This window comes from Dendropsophus ebraccatus, chromosome 9, assembly GCF_027789765.1.
Source record: "Dendropsophus ebraccatus isolate aDenEbr1 chromosome 9, aDenEbr1.pat, whole genome shotgun sequence".
NCBI lineage: Eukaryota > Metazoa > Chordata > Amphibia > Anura > Hylidae > Dendropsophus > Dendropsophus ebraccatus.
In genome coordinates this window covers 105207676-105226388 of record NC_091462.1, presented here as the reverse complement: position 1 = coordinate 105226388, position 18713 = coordinate 105207676, and the positions used below count along the sequence as shown (strand labels likewise).

Here is an 18713-nt window from a genome sequence, read left to right as displayed (position 1 = left end):
ACAGCATATGGTGCCACCCACCAGAGGAACCCCATCACCCTAACTGGATGTGTTTGACCCCCCTCCAATAGGGGTGCCCCCTACAGGCTTGAACAGCATATGGCCAACAGTATGTGAGCACCTACATTACATCTACACTATGCTCTTCTTGTTAGTGGCCATGGGGGCCAGTAAAGAGAGAGGGGCCCATTTACAATGACCTAATTTCTACTCACATACTTCAGGCCTGTAGGGGGCACCCCTGTTGGAGAGAGGTCATACACATCCTGGTAGAGCCTTTCCCATCAGACCATGGCTGTAGACCCCCAACTATGAGGAGATCCAGACACAGGCGGATGTGTAATGTGCTTACAGCTGTGTGATCTGCCTGCAGTGTGATGGGTGCGCTGGGCCGTGCAGGTGTATCAGCCTCATAGGAAATAACTGAGGTTGGTCTTCTAGAAGTAAATTGAATCAATGGTAATAAGGATTTGTCTTTTCTTCTGCCTCAGGCATTTGATGGCTTCATCTTCGCTTTCTTTGCGGTGGAAATGGTCATTAAGATGATAGCATTGGGCATCTTTGGGCAGAAGTGTTACCTGGGAGACACGTGGAACAGACTGGATTTTTTTATCGTCATGGCTGGGTGAGTAGTAAATGATGTCCACGGGGATTCCAGCTTCCCCAGCGCTATCATGTTGTAGATCTCTCCTGGACACTGGAATAAGGGGATTTCACTGTGCGTGTCACTGATCGTACTACCTTGTGTTCTCACTTGTCTTGAAATTGGATTAAAGGGATTGTACAAGATTAGAGAAACATGGCTGCTTTCTTTCAGAAATAGCACCATTATTGTCCAAGGGCTTTGTGGGGCTGCAAGAGCAAGCTGCAATATCAAACATGGACACCAGGGACACTGCTCCTGAAAGAAAGCAGCCATGTTTCCTAATCCCCACAATCACTTTAAAGCAGCACTTTCATTTAAACTACATTCAACTATAATAATCCTCCTTTGTAAAATAATATAGTTACTATACCACTGCTCCCTATGTACAGCAATAAAACTACTATAAGGCCATGTTCACATGACGTAAGCCACCGGCTGGGTCACAGAACAGCCGGTGTCAGAGAAGATAATCCCAGATGATGTTTATTTCTGAAGAATTAAGGTGTGGACGCAACAGTGGGCGCCCGCATCCCAATTCGCCGCTGCACATACTGGAGTGTGCAGCCGTAGCCACGCTCTCCATTGTGTCCACTCCTGTGGCCACTATTCAACGAATAGCGGATGCAGAAAACTGACATGTCAGTTTTTTGCGACACCGCTAGGGATCCCGGCCAGAGTGTATACTATGTGTATACACGCCATCTGTGGTTCCATAGATGGCAGCACTACATAAGTTCCGTAGTATTTAAGGCCGTTGTTGCAAATGGGCAACAACAGCCATGATTATTACGAAACTTAAGTAGTGTGAACATAGCCTAATACTGCTCCCTATATACAAGAATAAAACTACTATAATACTGCTCCTATATACAAGAATATAACTACTATAATACTGCTCCTATATACAAGAATATAACTACTATAATACTGCTCCTATATACAAGAATATAACAACTATAATACTGCTCCTATATACAAGAATATAACAACTATAATACTGCTCCTATATACAAGATTATAACTACTATAATACTGCTCCCTATATACAAGAATATAACTACTATAATACTGCTCCTATATACAAGAATATAACTACTATAATACTGCTCCCTATATACAAGAATATAACTACTATAATACTGCCTCATATATATACAAGAATATAACTACTATAATACTGCTCCCTATATACAAGAATATAACTACTATAATACTGCCTCCTATATACAAGAATATACCTACTATAATACTGTCCCTATGTACAAGAATATAACTACAATACTGCTCCTATATACAAGAATATAACTACTATAATACTGCCTCCTATATACAGGAATATAACTACTATAATACTGCCTCTTATATACAAGAATATAACTACTATAATACTGCTCCTATATACAAGAATATAACTACTATAATACTGCCTCTTATATACAAGAATATAACTACTTTAATACTGCTCCTATATACAGGAATATACCTACTGTAATACTGCTCCTATATACAAGAATATAACTACTATAATACTGCCTCTTATATACAAGAATATAACTACTATAATACTGCTCCTATATACAAGAATATAACTACTATAATACTGCCTCTTATATACAAGAATATAACTACTTTAATACTGCTCCTATGAACCTTGTTGTTGTTACAGGCAGTGGCAGTTTTTCATTTGTGTTACTTTATCCGTTTCTCCTGCCCTGCTTGGATGCAGTTATTATGATGTATTATACTGTGTTACATGTGTTCCATACATATTAGATGACAGTCTTGTCACAGCAGGTAGACCCGCTGTTATCCATATCCTCATTTTCTGCTTGTGATTTGTGATTGCTGTGTTGTCTTGACGCTGGAACATTTTAGAAGTTGGACTCCTGGAGACTTCAAGCTGTACCTTCTACTTTTCATCTCTCATCTCCTCCACATAGCAAGACGCATAACAGCAGCAGTATTGGCACAATTATCCTTTAACATTACGCCAGGTCTGATGTCTGGCACCGGTGAGCTCTGCGGCCAGGCATACATTGCAGCCAATGAAAGGTCTAATAGAGTGCTCTAATTTGTTTGTGCGGTCCTAGTCAGTTTTATGTGATGCGGTCTCACAGCTGCTTAGTCACCGTCCTGTAAAGTCTATTGTGTTTTTCTTTCTTCTTAATTCCGATTGTAAATTCCAGGGAACATTCTGATTGCCATAAGAGGACACGATGTCTGTGCCAGTAAAGCGAGAGAAAGGCAGGGAGAATAGTCAACGGACTGGGGGAGTTGTTTATTACTAAGCTGCCATCCGGTTATGTAAAGTACCACACACAAAAAATATAGAAAAATACAAAAAAAAACAACCACATACACAGAAACACCACTAAATATGAACAAACTATGCAAAGGAGTACACAAAAAATGCACAATAAAACTAAGTATAAAATAAACTCAAATATACAGAAATACCTGTAGGCAAATGAAAAATGTGAAATAAAGTGTTGCTACACTGGTGGGAGGCGGCTAGAAGGAGACTTAGGGCCATATTACATGGCAGAATAGGAGGAGGAACCGAGCACTGACATGTCAGGTCATCGCTCACTTCCTTCGCGTTCCACACTCGCTCTCTGTGCTATTACACACACAGACAGCGAGTGGGAGGAGCAAGAGGACTGTGGGAAGATGTGGTTGGGGCTGCTTGGACGATCTTTAGATCCGTCCTTAGGCACATTGAAGAGAGTGGCGGTCTGCTGTGGCCACTGCATTTGCATGAAGCAATCGTTATAGTTTTCATTGAACACATTGAAAGACAACAATAAGCGAATAGCCATATAATGTGACCTATTACAGCAAACGATTATTGGCCGGTAATCAGCCAAGTACGGCAGATAATCATTTGGTATAATAGTGGGTTAATTTAGTGCAGTGTTTTGGCACCAGAAGGGGAGTATGCAGTGTCCCCGCTCTGGCTCGGCCTTGGCTGCTGAGTAAGGATTATGGGCTTATACCTAAAGCAAGTGGCAAGTTCCTGAGCAGTATCTGTGTGGGTTGAATGCTAATCTGTCAGGGACCTTGAGTGGCATAAAATAAAGTGCCGCTATGTTGGTATTAAGGGGCTAGAAGGAAACTTATTTAGTGCAGTGTTTTGGCATAAGAAGGGGAGTATGCAGTGGCCTGAGATTGAGTGAATTTAAGAAGAACCAGTGCAGCACAGCAAGGCCCAAGAAGTATGTAGGAAAGTCAGTCAATAGGAGGAGTTTGGAGAGATTTCCCATTTATTCCTATACTTTAATATACCGTAGAGGAGATAAGGTCTTGTACCAAATGAATAACCAAAATCCATAGACTTTGGAAGGTACTTGTGAGGTTGTTGAAGTCGGCAGGCCTGTAAATAGTTAGACTGGGAAAGTTCATTGGGACAAAAGAGAGAAAGATTGCCTTAAAGGGGTTTCCAGGCATAGAAAAACACGGCTGCTCTGTTCCTGAAACAGCACCTCTCCTGTACTCAGTTTGGGTGCGGTAGTGCAGCTCAATTCCAATGAAGTGAATTGATCTGAATTCTAATACTATACACAACCTAAGGGGTTGATGCTATTTTTTGCAAGAAGGCAGCTGTGTTTTGTAATCCTGGATAATCCCTTTAAGGGTAGAAGACGTTAAGAAAAAAAAAAAGCCCTCTTCCTGCGTACTGTGAGGGTGCATGTGGTACTCTGCAAGCCACAAAGTGTAATTAAAGGGATTATCCAGGATTAGAAAAAACAAATCGACTTGCTTCTAAAATCAGCACTACCCCTGTCCCCAGGTTGTGTGTGGTATTACAACTCTGCTTCATTGACTTCAGTGCAGCTGAGCTGCAAAACTGCACCCAAACTGGGGACAAGAGTGGGGAATACCAATGAAAGAAAGCGGACATGTTTTTCTAAGCCTGGATAACCCCTTTAAACTGAGGCTAGTGAGACGGCCTATAGTCAGGTCAGGTTGTTTTTTTCTGTTAAGTTGGAAGGAGCGGCTCAGTGCCTTTTGAGTCATTCCGCAGCAGGTAATGACTTTGTAGCCACAAGGACCACCGGAAGCACAGGACCTGTAACTCCTAGGAGGGAAAGACTCACAGAGTTATCGCCTATCCACAGAACACTGTACTCAGGGGTGTCTGCGGAGCGGCAATGTGCACTCACAACAGAAGCCAGATCCCCTTTAACTACAAAGTTACATGGGAATACCCCTTTAAGTCCATGTCCAAGTTCCTGTGCCACCCTGTGAGGTTGCAACCATTAAGCATACAGTGCCTTTGTGCCCCTCTCTGCTTCGAAGAACACAACATGTTGTCCTAAGCCAGGGATGGGGAAAACTGTGCAGGCATGATGGGAATTGTTGTTTTGCAACAGCTGGAGGGCTGAAGTTTCCCCTTCCCTGTCCTAAGCCTACCAGAGTTATGCCATTGTGTTATAACCATAGTCAGCCATGTTGTAGTCATATGGTTGGGTCTTCCCATCCAGACACACTGTATAAGCATGCACTCTATCTTTTCTTTCTCTCTTCATGTCCTTCTATAAGTCTACCAGTCCCCCTCTAGTGGCCACATGCACCTTGGGCGCTCAGAATACAAATTCTACCCGTTATAGTCTCCCATTCCTATTAATGGAGGGCACGGCGTGGCAGACACTGTGAGAATATATGCTGTATACATGACGCGTGAGCTCTGCTAAGGACAGGGCTTACATTGCTATCACCGTATAGGAATGTACAGATCCTGTTAAGAGAAAGCAACGTTTTTATAGCGCCCTCTCCTGGCCTGTACCGGTCGCCCCTCCCTGCCCATGGAAGGATGCCTGCACATGAGCTAAAGCTTTTCTTTGTTTACTGAAGCTTTGCCCGTCGAGACGTTGCGTGCCCGCCTGTCACCGTTCACCCTACACTTAAACAGAAAAGCAAGTTTCTAATTACTAAGCGGGCGAGGAACTTGTCCAGTGCATTGTGGGGTAATTGCAGATTTTAACAGCTTGAACGTCAACATAATAAGTGGCTTGTTTTCTGCAATAAGTGGACTTGGGAAAAATGCAGCTATTACCGGGATACGCTGATAAGCCGCCAGCACTAGAGCGATGTATACGCCACTTTTCTTTGGCCTATTCACTTGGCTTTCGTGAGTTCATTACACTGAACACACAGACGCTAGGCAAAATCCTGCAAATTGGGAGGCACAGGGGCGTCTAGTTATCAAGCTACGAGCCGCGCCGCCATGGCTGCCGTCGCTGCTCTAATCATCTTGTTTGGTTGAATCCTGGTCAGATATTATTCTATGTGTTTACATCCGAGGGGTAACAGAGAAAAGAGAGAGTCCTATAGAAAATGGGCTTCATCTGCCCCTGACTAACATACATATGAGTGGACAAGTCACTGCCCCCGACAAGGTCAGCACAATCATCTTCTCCCGCTGTCATCATTGTCTTTGACTGTTTACACTGTATTACTTTTCACTTCACAACTCCTTTCCTGTGCTCCTATAGCTAGAATAAAAAAGGGCTTATTTCCCTCCCTAGTAACCTAAGTGAATGGACAAGTCGCTGCCTCTTACAAGGTCAGGCAATCATCTTCTGCTGCTGCCATCATTGTCTTGGTCTGATTGTTTGCACTGTATTAATTCTCTCTCCACTTCACAACTCCTCTCCTGTGCTCCTATATCTACAATAAAAAGGGCTTATATACCTCTCTACTAACATGAATGAATGGGCAGGTCACTGCCTCCCACAAGGTCAACACATTCATCCCCTGCTGTTGTCATCATTGTATTTATCTGGCTAGTTACATCTCCAAGCACCTCACAACACAACAGCAAACAGAAAAGAACTCCAATCCATTCTTACTATTACCAGGTTGCTCGCTCCCACAGGGTCAACACGTTCATCCCCTGCTGCTGCCATCATAACTTTGGTTTTGGTTACATGGCAGTCTGTGTTTGCCCAGCTCACAACTCTCCTTTGGTCCCATAACAACAAATAGAAAGGGACTCCAATCCCCTCTCACTATCATACATGAATGAACTGGTTGCTGCTTCCCACAAAGTCAAAACGTCCATCCCCTGCTGCTGCCATGCTTGCCTCCATCTCATCAGTTACATGGCATTATTTCTCTGCCCACTTCTGTACAACCATCCTCTCCCTCTGAAAAGTGTAGTGTCTTCTCTTTGCCTACTTCACAACTTCTCTCCTGCCAATGTCTTCATCTCTTTTTTACCCGATCTGATTGGTTACACTGTGTTCTGTCTCCACCCAATTCACAACTCCAGCTTCTTTCATCATCCCCTTGATCTGATTGGTTACACTATGCTCTGTCTCCACCCACTTCATAACTCCTCCAGCTTCTTTCATCATCCCCTTGATCTGATTGGTTACACTGTGCTCTGTCTCCACCCACTTCACAACTCCTCCAGCTTCTTTTATCAACCCCTTGATCTGATTGGTTACACTGTGCTCTGTCTCCACCCACTTCACAACTCCTCCAGCTTCTTTCATCATCCACTTGATCTGATTGGTTACACTGTGCTCTGTCTCCACCCACTTCACAACTTCTCCAGCTTCTTTCATTATCCCCTTGATCTGATTGGTTACACTATGCTCTGTCTCCACCCACTTCACAACTCCACCACCTTCTTTCATCATCCCCTTGATCTGATTGGTTACACTGTGCTCTGTCTCCACCCACTTCACAACTCTTCCAGATTCTTTCATCATCCACTTGATCTGATTGGTTACACTGTGCTCTGTCTCCACCCACTTCACAACTCCTCCAGCTTCTTTCATTATCCCCGTGATCTGATTGGTTACACTGTGCTCTGTCTCCACTCACTTCACAACTCCTCCAGCTTCTTTCATCATCCCCTTGATCTGATTGGTTACACTGTGCTCTGTCTCCACCCACTTCACAACTCTTCCAGCTTCTTTCATCATCCCCTTGATCTGATTGGTTACACTGTGCTCTGTCTCCACCCACTTCACAACTTCTCCAGCTCCTTTCATTATCCCCTTGATCTGATTGGTTACACTGTTCTCTGTCTCCACTCACTTCACAACTCCACCACCTTCTTTCATCATCCCCTTGATCTGATTGGTTACACTGTGCTCTGTCTCCACCCACTTCACAACTCCTCCAGCTTCTTTCATTATCCCCGTGATCTGATTGGTTACACTGTGCTCTGTCTCCACCCACTTCACAACTCCTCCAGCTTCTTTCATCATCCCCTTTATCTGATTGGTTACACTGTGCTCTGTCTCCACCCACTTCACAACTCCTCCAGCTTCTTTCATCATCCCCTTGATCTGATTGGTTACACTGTGCTCTGTCTCCACCCACTTCACAACTCCTCCAGCTTCTTTCATCATCCCCTTGATCTGATTGGTTACACTGTGCTCTGTCTCCCCCCACTTCACAACTCCTCCAGCTTCTTTCATCATCCCCTTGATCTGATTGGTTACACTGTGCTCTGTCTCCACCCACTTCACAACTCCTCCAGCTTCTTTCATCATCCCCTTGATCTGATTGGTTACACTGTGCTCTGTCTCCACCCACTTCACAACTCCTCCAGCTTCTTTCATCATCCCCCTGATCTGATTGGTTACACTGTGCTCTGTCTCCACCCACTTCACAAATTCTCCAGCTCCTTTCATTATCCCCTTGATCTGATTGGTTACACTGTTCTCTGTCTCCACTCACTTCACAACTCCACCACCTTCTTTCATCATCCCCTTGATCTGATTGGTTACACTGTGCTCTGTCTCCACCCACTTCACAACTCCTTCAGCTTCTTTCATTATCCCCGTGATCTGATTGGTTACACTGTGCTCTGTCTCCACCCACTTCACAACTCCTCCAGTTTCTTTCATTATCCCATTGATCTGATTGGTTATAGAGCATTTTTTCTTGCCTACTGTACATTTTTGCCTTTCACTAGTATCATTCCCTTGACCTTGGAGTCCAGGAGCCAGAAAGGCACACTATACCACTATAACTCAGAGAAGGAACATTTCCTGCCTGAAGCTTCTTATTGCTGACTGCAATCATAATGGAGTAGGAGCTCAATGTCATGTTCAGCTATTTGGGCACAACCCCTTGTCATCACATGGGGGGAGGGGATGCTCTTAATTGGTCACTAGTTTTGTATTGATAGGCGACAATTTCCCTTTAAATTCCACTCAAACATAACTTTTGATATGTTGCCGCCCATGGTGAGACTAACAATTCCTTCCATACTTGTTATTATCTATTGAGTTTCCTTCCCCCAGTTCTGAGCTGCTGCTTTCTGCTGAAGACACAAAAATCTGTTTGTGTGCTTTCCTCTCCATCTCCGTGTATCCCTCCTCCCCCCTTCCCTTCTGAGACAGCTAACAAGTCCCTGCCTGGCTGTATCTGCAGCATTGTAGCTTCTTTGTAATGTTGGGAGGGTTATTCTGAGTTCAAGTTGCTAATAAACTCACTGTGATTAATCCTCCCGACATTACAAAGAATCTACAATGTTGCAGATAAAGCCTGCCAGGGACTTGTTTACATCAGCTGGGAGGGGGAGGAGAGGGAGATAGAGAGAAAAGCTCACACACAGTTTTTTGTGTTTCCAGCAGAAAGCAGTAGTTGAGAACTGGGGAAAGGAGACTGAATGTATAATAACAAGTATGGAAGGAATTGTTAGTTGCACCATGGGCAGCAACATATCAAAAGTTATGTTTGAGTGGAATACCCCTTTAAATGTTCTCTCTGTATGGCATCTTCACTATACAGTATCTCTACAAGTTTACTGCACAAAGCAAAGTTTTCTTAAGTCTTCTGAGAAATCTTCTTCCCGTATCATCCAAAATGAGGACAAATGGAGACCAGGAGAAAAAAAAATCACTTCCCCAGAAGAGCAAGGAGAATGGCAATCAGCCGTGACAGGGAACGACGAGCCGCTGGAGCAGAAAATAACCACAATAGCTTGATTGCCGAGATGTATAGAACAAGGCTTGGAAATCAATACAATGAACATTTAGATATATATTGGGAAATAATACCCGTCGTTATGTGCCAGCGGCCCGAGTGCCATTTACTGTGATTATACCTAATTGTGAAGGCAACGACATGTTCTATAGCGCCGTACAAGTACTGCCTAGTAACAGCTGCATCGGATACTGTAAATGATGGCGGAAGCAAGCGCCATGTAGTCTGGGCCCCCCGATGACAGTGCCGTCCCTAACCCTGATACACTGTCCTTATATTATGGGGGCTGCCCCACAATGAGCCACTATAGCATGAGGTTGGGACCCAGTGACTGGCACTGCTATGGGGACATTGTGGCTCTCTCTGTTAGAAGAACACAATGGCCATCATTGTTATGGAGACTCACTCTGATATGTTCATTGAGATTTATGTGTAGGGCTGATATATATGAAGAGATATTGTTATATTTTAAAGGGGTAGGTCACAAAAAAAAGATCTTTCAAATCAGAAAGTGAGAGATTTGTAATATACTTCTATTAAAAAATCTCCAGTCTTCCAGTACTTATTAGCTGCTGTATGTCCTGCAGGAAGTGATGTATTCTTTCCAGTCTGACACAGTGCTCTCTGCTGCCACCTCTGTCCATGTCAGGAACTGTCCAGAGCAGCAGCAAATCCCCATAGAAACCTCTCCTGCTCTGGACAGTTCCTGACATGGACAGAGGTGGCAGCAGAGAGCACTGTGTCCGACTGGAGAGAATACACCACTTCCTGCAGGACATACAGCAGCTGATAAGCTGATTTTTAATAGGAGTAAATTATAAATCTCTGGTACTTTCTGGCACAAGTTGATGTGAAAGAAAAAAAAATATTTTGTGTGATCCTTACATTGACCTGTTCTCTCTTTCCCTTAGGATGATGGAATACTCCCTGGACGGACACAACGTCAGCCTGTCTGCCATCCGCACTGTCCGAGTTTTAAGGCCCCTAAGAGCCATTAATAGAGTCCCAAGTAAGTACGACCTCATTCCTCGTAGAATTCACATATTTAAAGGGCACTCCCCCCCTAATGTACACGAATGCTATGGGGCCTACATAACAAAGGGCCGGAGCTGCATCCTGTTCGCCACAAGATGCATATTGACAGCTCGATCGATTATGATTTTTACTGTGCAATGATTTCTAAGGTAGAACACATCCATTATATGCAAACAGTAATGGAAATTGTCATCTGAGGCAACAGGGGTCCAGCTAGAGCATCTGCAGGGAGCTTCCCATCTGACAGTATTGGGAGGGAATGGGATCAATATCTCTAGTGGTGGAGAAGAGTTTACAGGAGGCTTCTGTGCCTTCCCATGAGGCCTAGTTATATAACCTGAATATAGCGGGTTATAATGCAACGTGTCTACAAGCTCCCGGTTGGTTACTGTGGAACGGATTAATTCCGGAGCTGCCCGTGGAGTTCTTAAAGGGGATAATTTTTAGCCCCAGCATTCTGATCAAGTTCTTAAAGGGGTTTTTAAATCAACTGGTATCAGAAAAATCTCAAGTCTTTCAGTACTTATCAGCTGCTGTATGCCCTGTAGGAAGTGGTGTATTCTCTCCAGTCTGACACAGTGCTCTCTGCTGCCACCTCTGTCCATGTCAGGAACTGTCCAGAGCAGTAGCAAATCCCCATAGAAAACCTTGTCTGCTCTGGACAGTTCCTGACATGGACAGAGGCGGCAGCAGAGAGCACTGTGTCAAACTGGAAAGAATACACCACTTCCTGCAGGACATACAGGACTTTTTGGTACCAGTGGATTTGAAGTTTTTTTTTTTTGCTGGAGTACCCCTTTAACATCAAAGTCTATGTACAGCCAATGACTATGCAGCTGTTTTCTACTTCACTATCACTGAAGTTACAACCAGGTCAGGGGGGGATTGGGCACCCCAATCTCAAGGTCTGGAACCCCCATCTATCAGACATGTATGGCATATCCTGCAGATACGCCATGGGAATACCTCTTTTAATCATATGCGTGAATATACAGGCAAGTAGAAGTCTTAGGACTGTGCTGAGGTCATCTGCCGTAGAATGAATCAATGCCATAATAATATGAGAATTAATTTCCCTCCAATGCTCTATGCACAAAGCTGGCCCCAGTCCCCTAGAACAGCTGGACCATCCCTCAAAGCAATAAAAGAAACACGCCAGTAGGACGGTGGAATTCAAGTCACACAAAGGTGCATCATCTGTGGAGGATAGGATCAACCAATGGCCAGATGTGCCGGGTGTTCTCTGCTGAAAGTGAATAAGAAGGAAATGGACTGTAAATAGAAGTGTGTTTCCACCAAATCTATGACAGGCTTATCCTATATACCAGTGATCCCCAACCTGTGACTCCCCAGCTGCTGCAAAGCTACAACTCCTAGTGTGCCCTGACAGCCAAAGATCATTGTAATCACTGTGATCGCTGCTCTATGAGCACTAGACAACAGCGCCACCTACAGGTGGGAAAGAGAAGAATACAAAATGATTATGCAAAAAAAAAAAAAAAAAAAAATACATTAAAGGGGGTCAACAATTTAAAGGGGAATTAACTGCAGGTTAGACGAATCTAACTTGCTGGCAGCTCCCTATTGGGCACAGCCGTACTGGAGATGAAGGTATGTCTCTTACTTTCATTCTCAGTGCTGTTCCTGTGCTGTTAGTTGTGCCTGTTCAGCATTTAGGACCACTGAGGGCCCCCTCCAATGATAATTATTAGAGGGCGGGCTGGCAGGGAGAGTAGCCCAGCCCCCGTATGGCAGTCCACACACCCCCATCCCCCAATGATTATCAATGGAGCAGCCGGCCTGACCCCTCTAATGATTATCAAGGAGGGGTGTTAGCCACACCACCAGTGCTCCTAACGGCTTAATGGGCACAACTGACAGCACAGGGAGGGCGCTGAGGATGAAGGTTAGAGACATACCTTCATCCTCGGCGCCCTGTGTCCACTAGGGAGCTGTCAGCACTTTAGATTTGACTGTTAACTTTATTATTTAAAATCTTGACTAATTTCCAGATAAAGAGGCGGCACCCATGCTCCCCAGAGGTACAATATGGCCCCATTAATATAGTCATGTGTATTAGTATTGTCTTTTATTGCAGTTCTTTGTTAAGGCGAATGGGGCTAAGCTGCAATACCTCATGTAACCTACTGGCAGGGGTGGCGCTATTTGGGGGAAAAGAAAAAACTTTTTGTACTTCTGTCCTTTTAATTGTACCTGAAAAAGCAGAGATGCCCTTGTATTTGACCCGTATCTCCTGCACGTAGTCCGGACGTTTGGAGCGGTGATGAAAAGACTAATTGCTGACACATTCTGGATGAGGGAGCCCTGACATTGGGGAAGTATCACTCTGTCGCTCCGTTCTATTATATAATGCTCATCCTGCAAGTCCGTGACGCCAGGTGACAAGGAGATGCCAAACGCTGGTATTAATGTCACTCAGATTCCATTCAGGTGACATCAAACCCCATAAGAAGGCATACCGTAGATTTCCTGGGCCTTTTCCTAATAAGCCATGGCACTGGTATATATTCAGGGAGGTTATGTGGTATACAGATGAGGGGTGCACCCTAGCCTAGTGCCTGAGGGGGCCCAAGGACTCCCCTGCCTGATAAGAAATTATTTTTGTGAGACTCTGTTTTCGATAAATAGGCGGGGGGGGGGGGGACCCCTCGGAGACCCCTCCAGGGGCATATAGGGTTATTCATCAGCCTAGAAGATGGGGGTAGTAGCCACATATTGCGTTGATATAGATGGTCTCTATCTATCTGAAGGCTTACATAGCGGCGGGCTGCACGTTGCGTCTGTCTGGGGGCGTGCGGACAGGCAGCTTATACTGTTTGTTTTGTGCTTGGCTTAGTGAGTGCTCATTCACCAGAAAGCAGCTATTTGTTTTCTTGCTTTCTCTGTTTGGTCGTCATGGTGCTCAATCTCAGCTAAATGTATTGTTTTTTGGGATGTTATTTTTTATCCGTGCACAAAATCTTTCACCATAAAAAAATTCCTTTAACCCGGCTTCAATGGGTGCGCCAGATTATCAGATTTGCCGGATTGATCCTGTACACTTGCTGGGGAAGAACATAGGGGAGATTTATCAAACATGGTGTAAAATGAAACTGGCTCAGTTGCCCCTAGCAACCAATCAGATTCCACCTTTCATTCCTCACAGACTCTTTGAAAAATAAAAGGTGGAATCTGATTGGTTGCTCGGGGCAACTGAGCCAGTTTCACTTTAAACCATGTTTGATAAATCTCCCCCATATTGTTCTGTTTATCATAACATTTTTTAATTTAGCAACTTGCCTCTAGAAAGTTCCCCTTTAAATGTTGTTGTTGTTGTGTAATATTTGGCTCCCTGGAGTCTCTGATGTCCGCAGTGTGTATGACCTTGTCCTTGTCTTTCTCTGCAGGTATGAGAATACTGGTGACCCTGCTGTTAGATACTCTGCCTATGTTAGGCAACGTCCTTCTCTTGTGTTTCTTTGTGTTTTTCATCTTCGGGATTGTCGGCGTCCAGCTCTGGGCCGGTTTACTCCGAAACCGGTGTTTCATTGACCAAGATATTGTAATGTAAGTGCCGTTACTCAACCCATTTTATCAGATTGTTTAACTTGTTACCGTTTTCTGATATCTTTTTACTGAAAAAGATGGATGACAACCAATATGGCCGCCATCACAGGGTTGTCGGCCAGCTTTCCTGAAAGGCTAACCTGTCAAATTATGAATTGATAAATCACTTCTTCACTTATTATTTTGTATGTAGAAATATTTCCAGTTCTTGATTCAGGGGAAAGATGTGTGCCAACTAGAGAAGCGCACAACTCGAGCATGGACTCGGCATACCAGTGGCTGACAAAGTTGGTGGCAGCCGTAGGGAGTCCTGGAAAATATGGACATGGCCTATGGCCTATGGCTGTATCCATGTTTTCCAGGACCTCCTAGGGCTGCATCAAACTTTGTCAATCACTGGTACTTAAAGTGTCACTGTCGTTTATTTATTTATTTATTTTTTTTGCAGAAATCAATAGTACAGATGATTTTAAGAAACTTTGTAATTGGGTTTATTAGCCGAAAAAAATCATTTTTATCATGAAAAAGCAGTTTGAAGATCTCCCCCCTGTCTTCATGGTTTTCTATGGAGAGGGTAGGGGTGGAGGGAGATGAGGCACCAAAACAGGACAACAAAGAGTTAATTTACAGCTACAGCTATCACCGGGCTATCTCCTCTGAAGTCAGCACTGACCTCTGTGACCTCTGAATACCGTCTTTCACACAGCTCCCACTGTGTAATCCTTTGTTCTCTGCTCTCTGTTGGCGACTAATCTCCCTCCTCCTCCCTCCCCTCTCCATAGAACAGACAGGGCTCGACTGATGTAAACTAGTCGTGATTTCTTGATATTGAGCAGTGAATGAGAGAGGAGGTGGGGGGGGGGGGGGCATGGGAAAAGTCTTTTTGAATGCAGACAATGACATATTTGCCTAATAGACCCTGTTACAAAGTTTCTTAAAATGGCCTGTACTATTGATTTCTGGGGGGAAAAAGAACAAACAAACGACAGTGACACTTTAAATGTTGAATGATCAGCCTCCAGCATGCTCGAGTCGCTCTTATCTCTAGTGCCAACCCTTCTGACTAGTATTGTAGGCCATATTGGTTGTTACCAATAAGAAGAATGGAGAAAGACATTCACAATCACATTTTGTACCTACTCCATTGGTCTAAAACAAAAAATAAACAATCAATTGTATCCAAAAGATGGTATAAAGATGAGGCACTCACCAATTCCTGAACAAAGTGGTGAGTGCCTCATCTATATACCATCTTCTGGATACAATCAATTTGCATATGGACTATGATTGAGCACCAACAGCGTGTTGATGTACTAGTGGCAGTCCACACGGTCTGTTTCCAAGCAATAGAAGTGCTGAGGCATCTCCTGTTGAAAATATTAAAAAGTAAACAACGTTTCAAAATAACCTTCTACACAAAATTTGTATACAGCCTATTTGTTTCCATGGTTACAGACTACAAATAAACCTTGCGTAGTCTGATTCTGCAGCCATGTATTACGTCACTCCTTCTCCTCCTTTGCTTTTTGGTAACATATATTCGGAATATTGGCAAGAATCTCAGCACTTTAAATGCCAAATTTGGAACAATGAAAGTTGTCCCTCCAAAATCAGGACTGTTGGCAAGAAGTAGGGAGTGAAGGAAGAGAATAAGGCTGCAGACTTCACAATACTCTACGTTCTATGGTTGCCCTGTAGAGGATGTTGTAGGCAACAAGCCGTTGTGATGCCACCGTATATAGGGATCATGGCATCCAAGATGTTTAACGCAAAGTAGAAGGTGCCATCACAAGAGTTCACCCTTTTATGTAGGCAGCAGGGGGAGAGGATTTTTGCTTGTATGATCCTTTACTGCAATAGGCCACATTCTGAAAATGTAAATTTTCTATTAATCACGGCCGTTGCTGCCAATTTGCAATAATGGCCGTGATTAATAGAAAATTTATATTGTGCGGGGGCCGGGTCACAGAACGACCGGTGTCATACTATGTGTGAACGTGGCCTTAAAGCCCATGTGCCACTTCAATCAGTAACTAAATATTTTTATACAACCTGATGAACACCAATGCAGGAATTGTGATGGTGTCGTCCATTTTTTAAACTGCTGTCAGAGTCCTGCGTTCTGTGCTGTTTTCTCTGTATATAAATGAGGTCTCTTGGTGCACTGGAAGCAGACCCAGCGCCCCCAGTGCACCGATATCTCCTCCCCGGGTGACGGGTCAGAGTCAAAGCCAGGGCCGGACACCAAGGGGAGGAGATATCAGTGCACTGGGCCCGCCTCCAGTGCACCAGGTGACCTCATTTACATATAGAGACAATGGCACAGATCGTGGGATCCAGGCGGTGGTTTAAAAAATGGACAGTGCCATCAGAATCTGCCCATCGGCGCCCATCAGGTGATATAAAAATATTTAGTTACTGATTGAAGTGGTGCATTCCCTTTAGATAGCTGATCCCGCTATGAGTGGACTTCCTATATATTAATGGTACGTGAGGGGTGATAGCTGCCAGTCAGATCATTGCTGCCTATAGGAAGCTTAATAAAGGCTGACAGTTCCCACTGAATACATGTAGCAGCTACTAATAACCCAGCTGTATCCCCCTATAGGCATCTGTGGAGAGATAAAGCACCTGAGGCGGAATCCTTCCCGAGATGTGATTGACGTCGGCCATGTCAGCTTGGCACTTACCACAATACATAAATAGCCGACTTTCACCTCTCGTTGTCGCAAAAAGGGAAAAGAACTGTCTGCTAGCGATTATTCATTACCATTAATCCACTTAAACCAATGCGACGGGGAAGCTAATCCATCCTCAACAAGGAGGACTTCTATAAGAGGCCATTAAGGAGATTAGGTGATGTCTCTGTATGACATATCAGACGCGGGACCAGCCAGCCCCGTCGTGTCCTGTCAGTATGGGACAGTCACCGATAAGTAGAGGACAGTGGGGCGAGAGCAGGCCAGAGATACTGGCAACCATCAGGCCCTAAATGGCTCATGGACAGAAATGTAAAGTGGAAGCTTGAGGACTTTGAGGGCCGGAGCGGGTAATAAGAGCCAGACATATGAAGTGTCATTGATAAGGGCCTTACTGTAATCTCCTTCACAGCAGAAGAAGGTCTGAAAGATCAAGAGAATGTACTGTCTCAGCTCTGGGACTCTGATATTGTGAGCTCCCCCTGTATAACCCGGCCTGGCTACACCATGGTGGTCAGAAGGCCAGAGATACGAGCTCACCTCATCAAGCTGCATCAGTGGTCGCCACCATCTAATAGTGTGGGGACATCTCCATCTATTTTCTGAGACTCAAGACTCATATTACAGTCCGAAAAATAGTTTTATATAGGAACAACCCAATAGTGTCATACAGTATCCGTATAGTACTGCCTATCTAACAAATAGTGTCATACAGTATCCGTATAGTACTGTCTATCTAACAGTGTCATACAGTATCCGTATAGTACTGTCTATCTAACAAATAGTGTCATACAGTATCCGTATAGTACTGCCTATCTAACAAATAGTGTCATACAGTATCCGTATAGTACTGCCTATCTAACAAATAGTGTCATACAGTATCCGTATAGTACTGCCTATCTAACAAATAGTGTCATACAGTACCCACATGGTACTGCCATTAAGTATCTACGTAATAGTGTCATACAGAACCCACATAATACTGACATTAAGTGTCTACATGTACATGTACAATAGTGTCATACAGTACCCAGATAATACTGCTATTAAGTATCTTCGTAATAGTGTCATACAGTACCCACATGGTACTGCCATTAAGTGTCTACTCAATAGTGTCATACAGAACCCACATAGTACTGACATTAAGTGTCTACATGTACATGTACAATAGTGTCATACAGTATCCGTATAGTACTGTCTATCTAACAAATAGTGTCATACAGTACCCACATGGTACTGCCATTAAGTATCTACGTAATAGTGTCATACAGAACCCACATAGTACTGACATTAAAGGGGTTGTCCGGCGATAAAAAATTATTCACAGAATAACACACATTACAAAGTTATACAACTTTGTAATGTATGTTATGTCTGTGAATGGCCCCCTTCCCCGTGTCCCACCACCCCCACCCGTGTACCCGGAAGTGTGGTGCGCTATACATTACCTCTCACGTGCCGACCACGGTCTCCGATCGTCAGCAGTGACGTCTTCTTCGTGAGTCCGGCGGATCTTCCCGAGTGCCGGCAACCCTCTGCAGCGTCATCCGAAGCTCAGCCGCGATTGGCTGAGCATAACTGTCACGAAGAAGACGTCACTGCTGACGATCGGAGACCGTGGACGACACGACATGCAGTGAGTATAATGCACCACACTTCCGGGTCTAGCGTGGGTGGGGGGAAACACGGGGAAGGGGGCCATTCACAGACATAACATACATTACAAAGTTGTATAACTTTGTAATGTGTGTTATTCTGTGAATAATTTTTTATCGCCGGACAACCCCTTTAAGTGTCTACTCAATAGTGTCATA

The 18713-nt window shown here is 44.1% G+C and overlaps 1 protein-coding gene across 3 annotated transcripts in view; it reads left to right on the top strand.

Moving 5' to 3' along the window:
• Positions 1 to 18713, top strand: part of CACNA1H (calcium voltage-gated channel subunit alpha1 H) — a 440438-nt gene that overhangs the window by 259582 nt on the left and 162143 nt on the right. For all 3 annotated transcript variants that reach the window (XM_069984196.1, XM_069984197.1, XM_069984195.1), the window contains exons 4-6: positions 492 to 625; positions 10510 to 10607; positions 14041 to 14200. In XM_069984196.1, coding sequence (XP_069840297.1) covers positions 492 to 625; positions 10510 to 10607; positions 14041 to 14200 — 392 coding nt within the window. The remainder of the gene's footprint in view (positions 1 to 491; positions 626 to 10509; positions 10608 to 14040; positions 14201 to 18713) is intronic.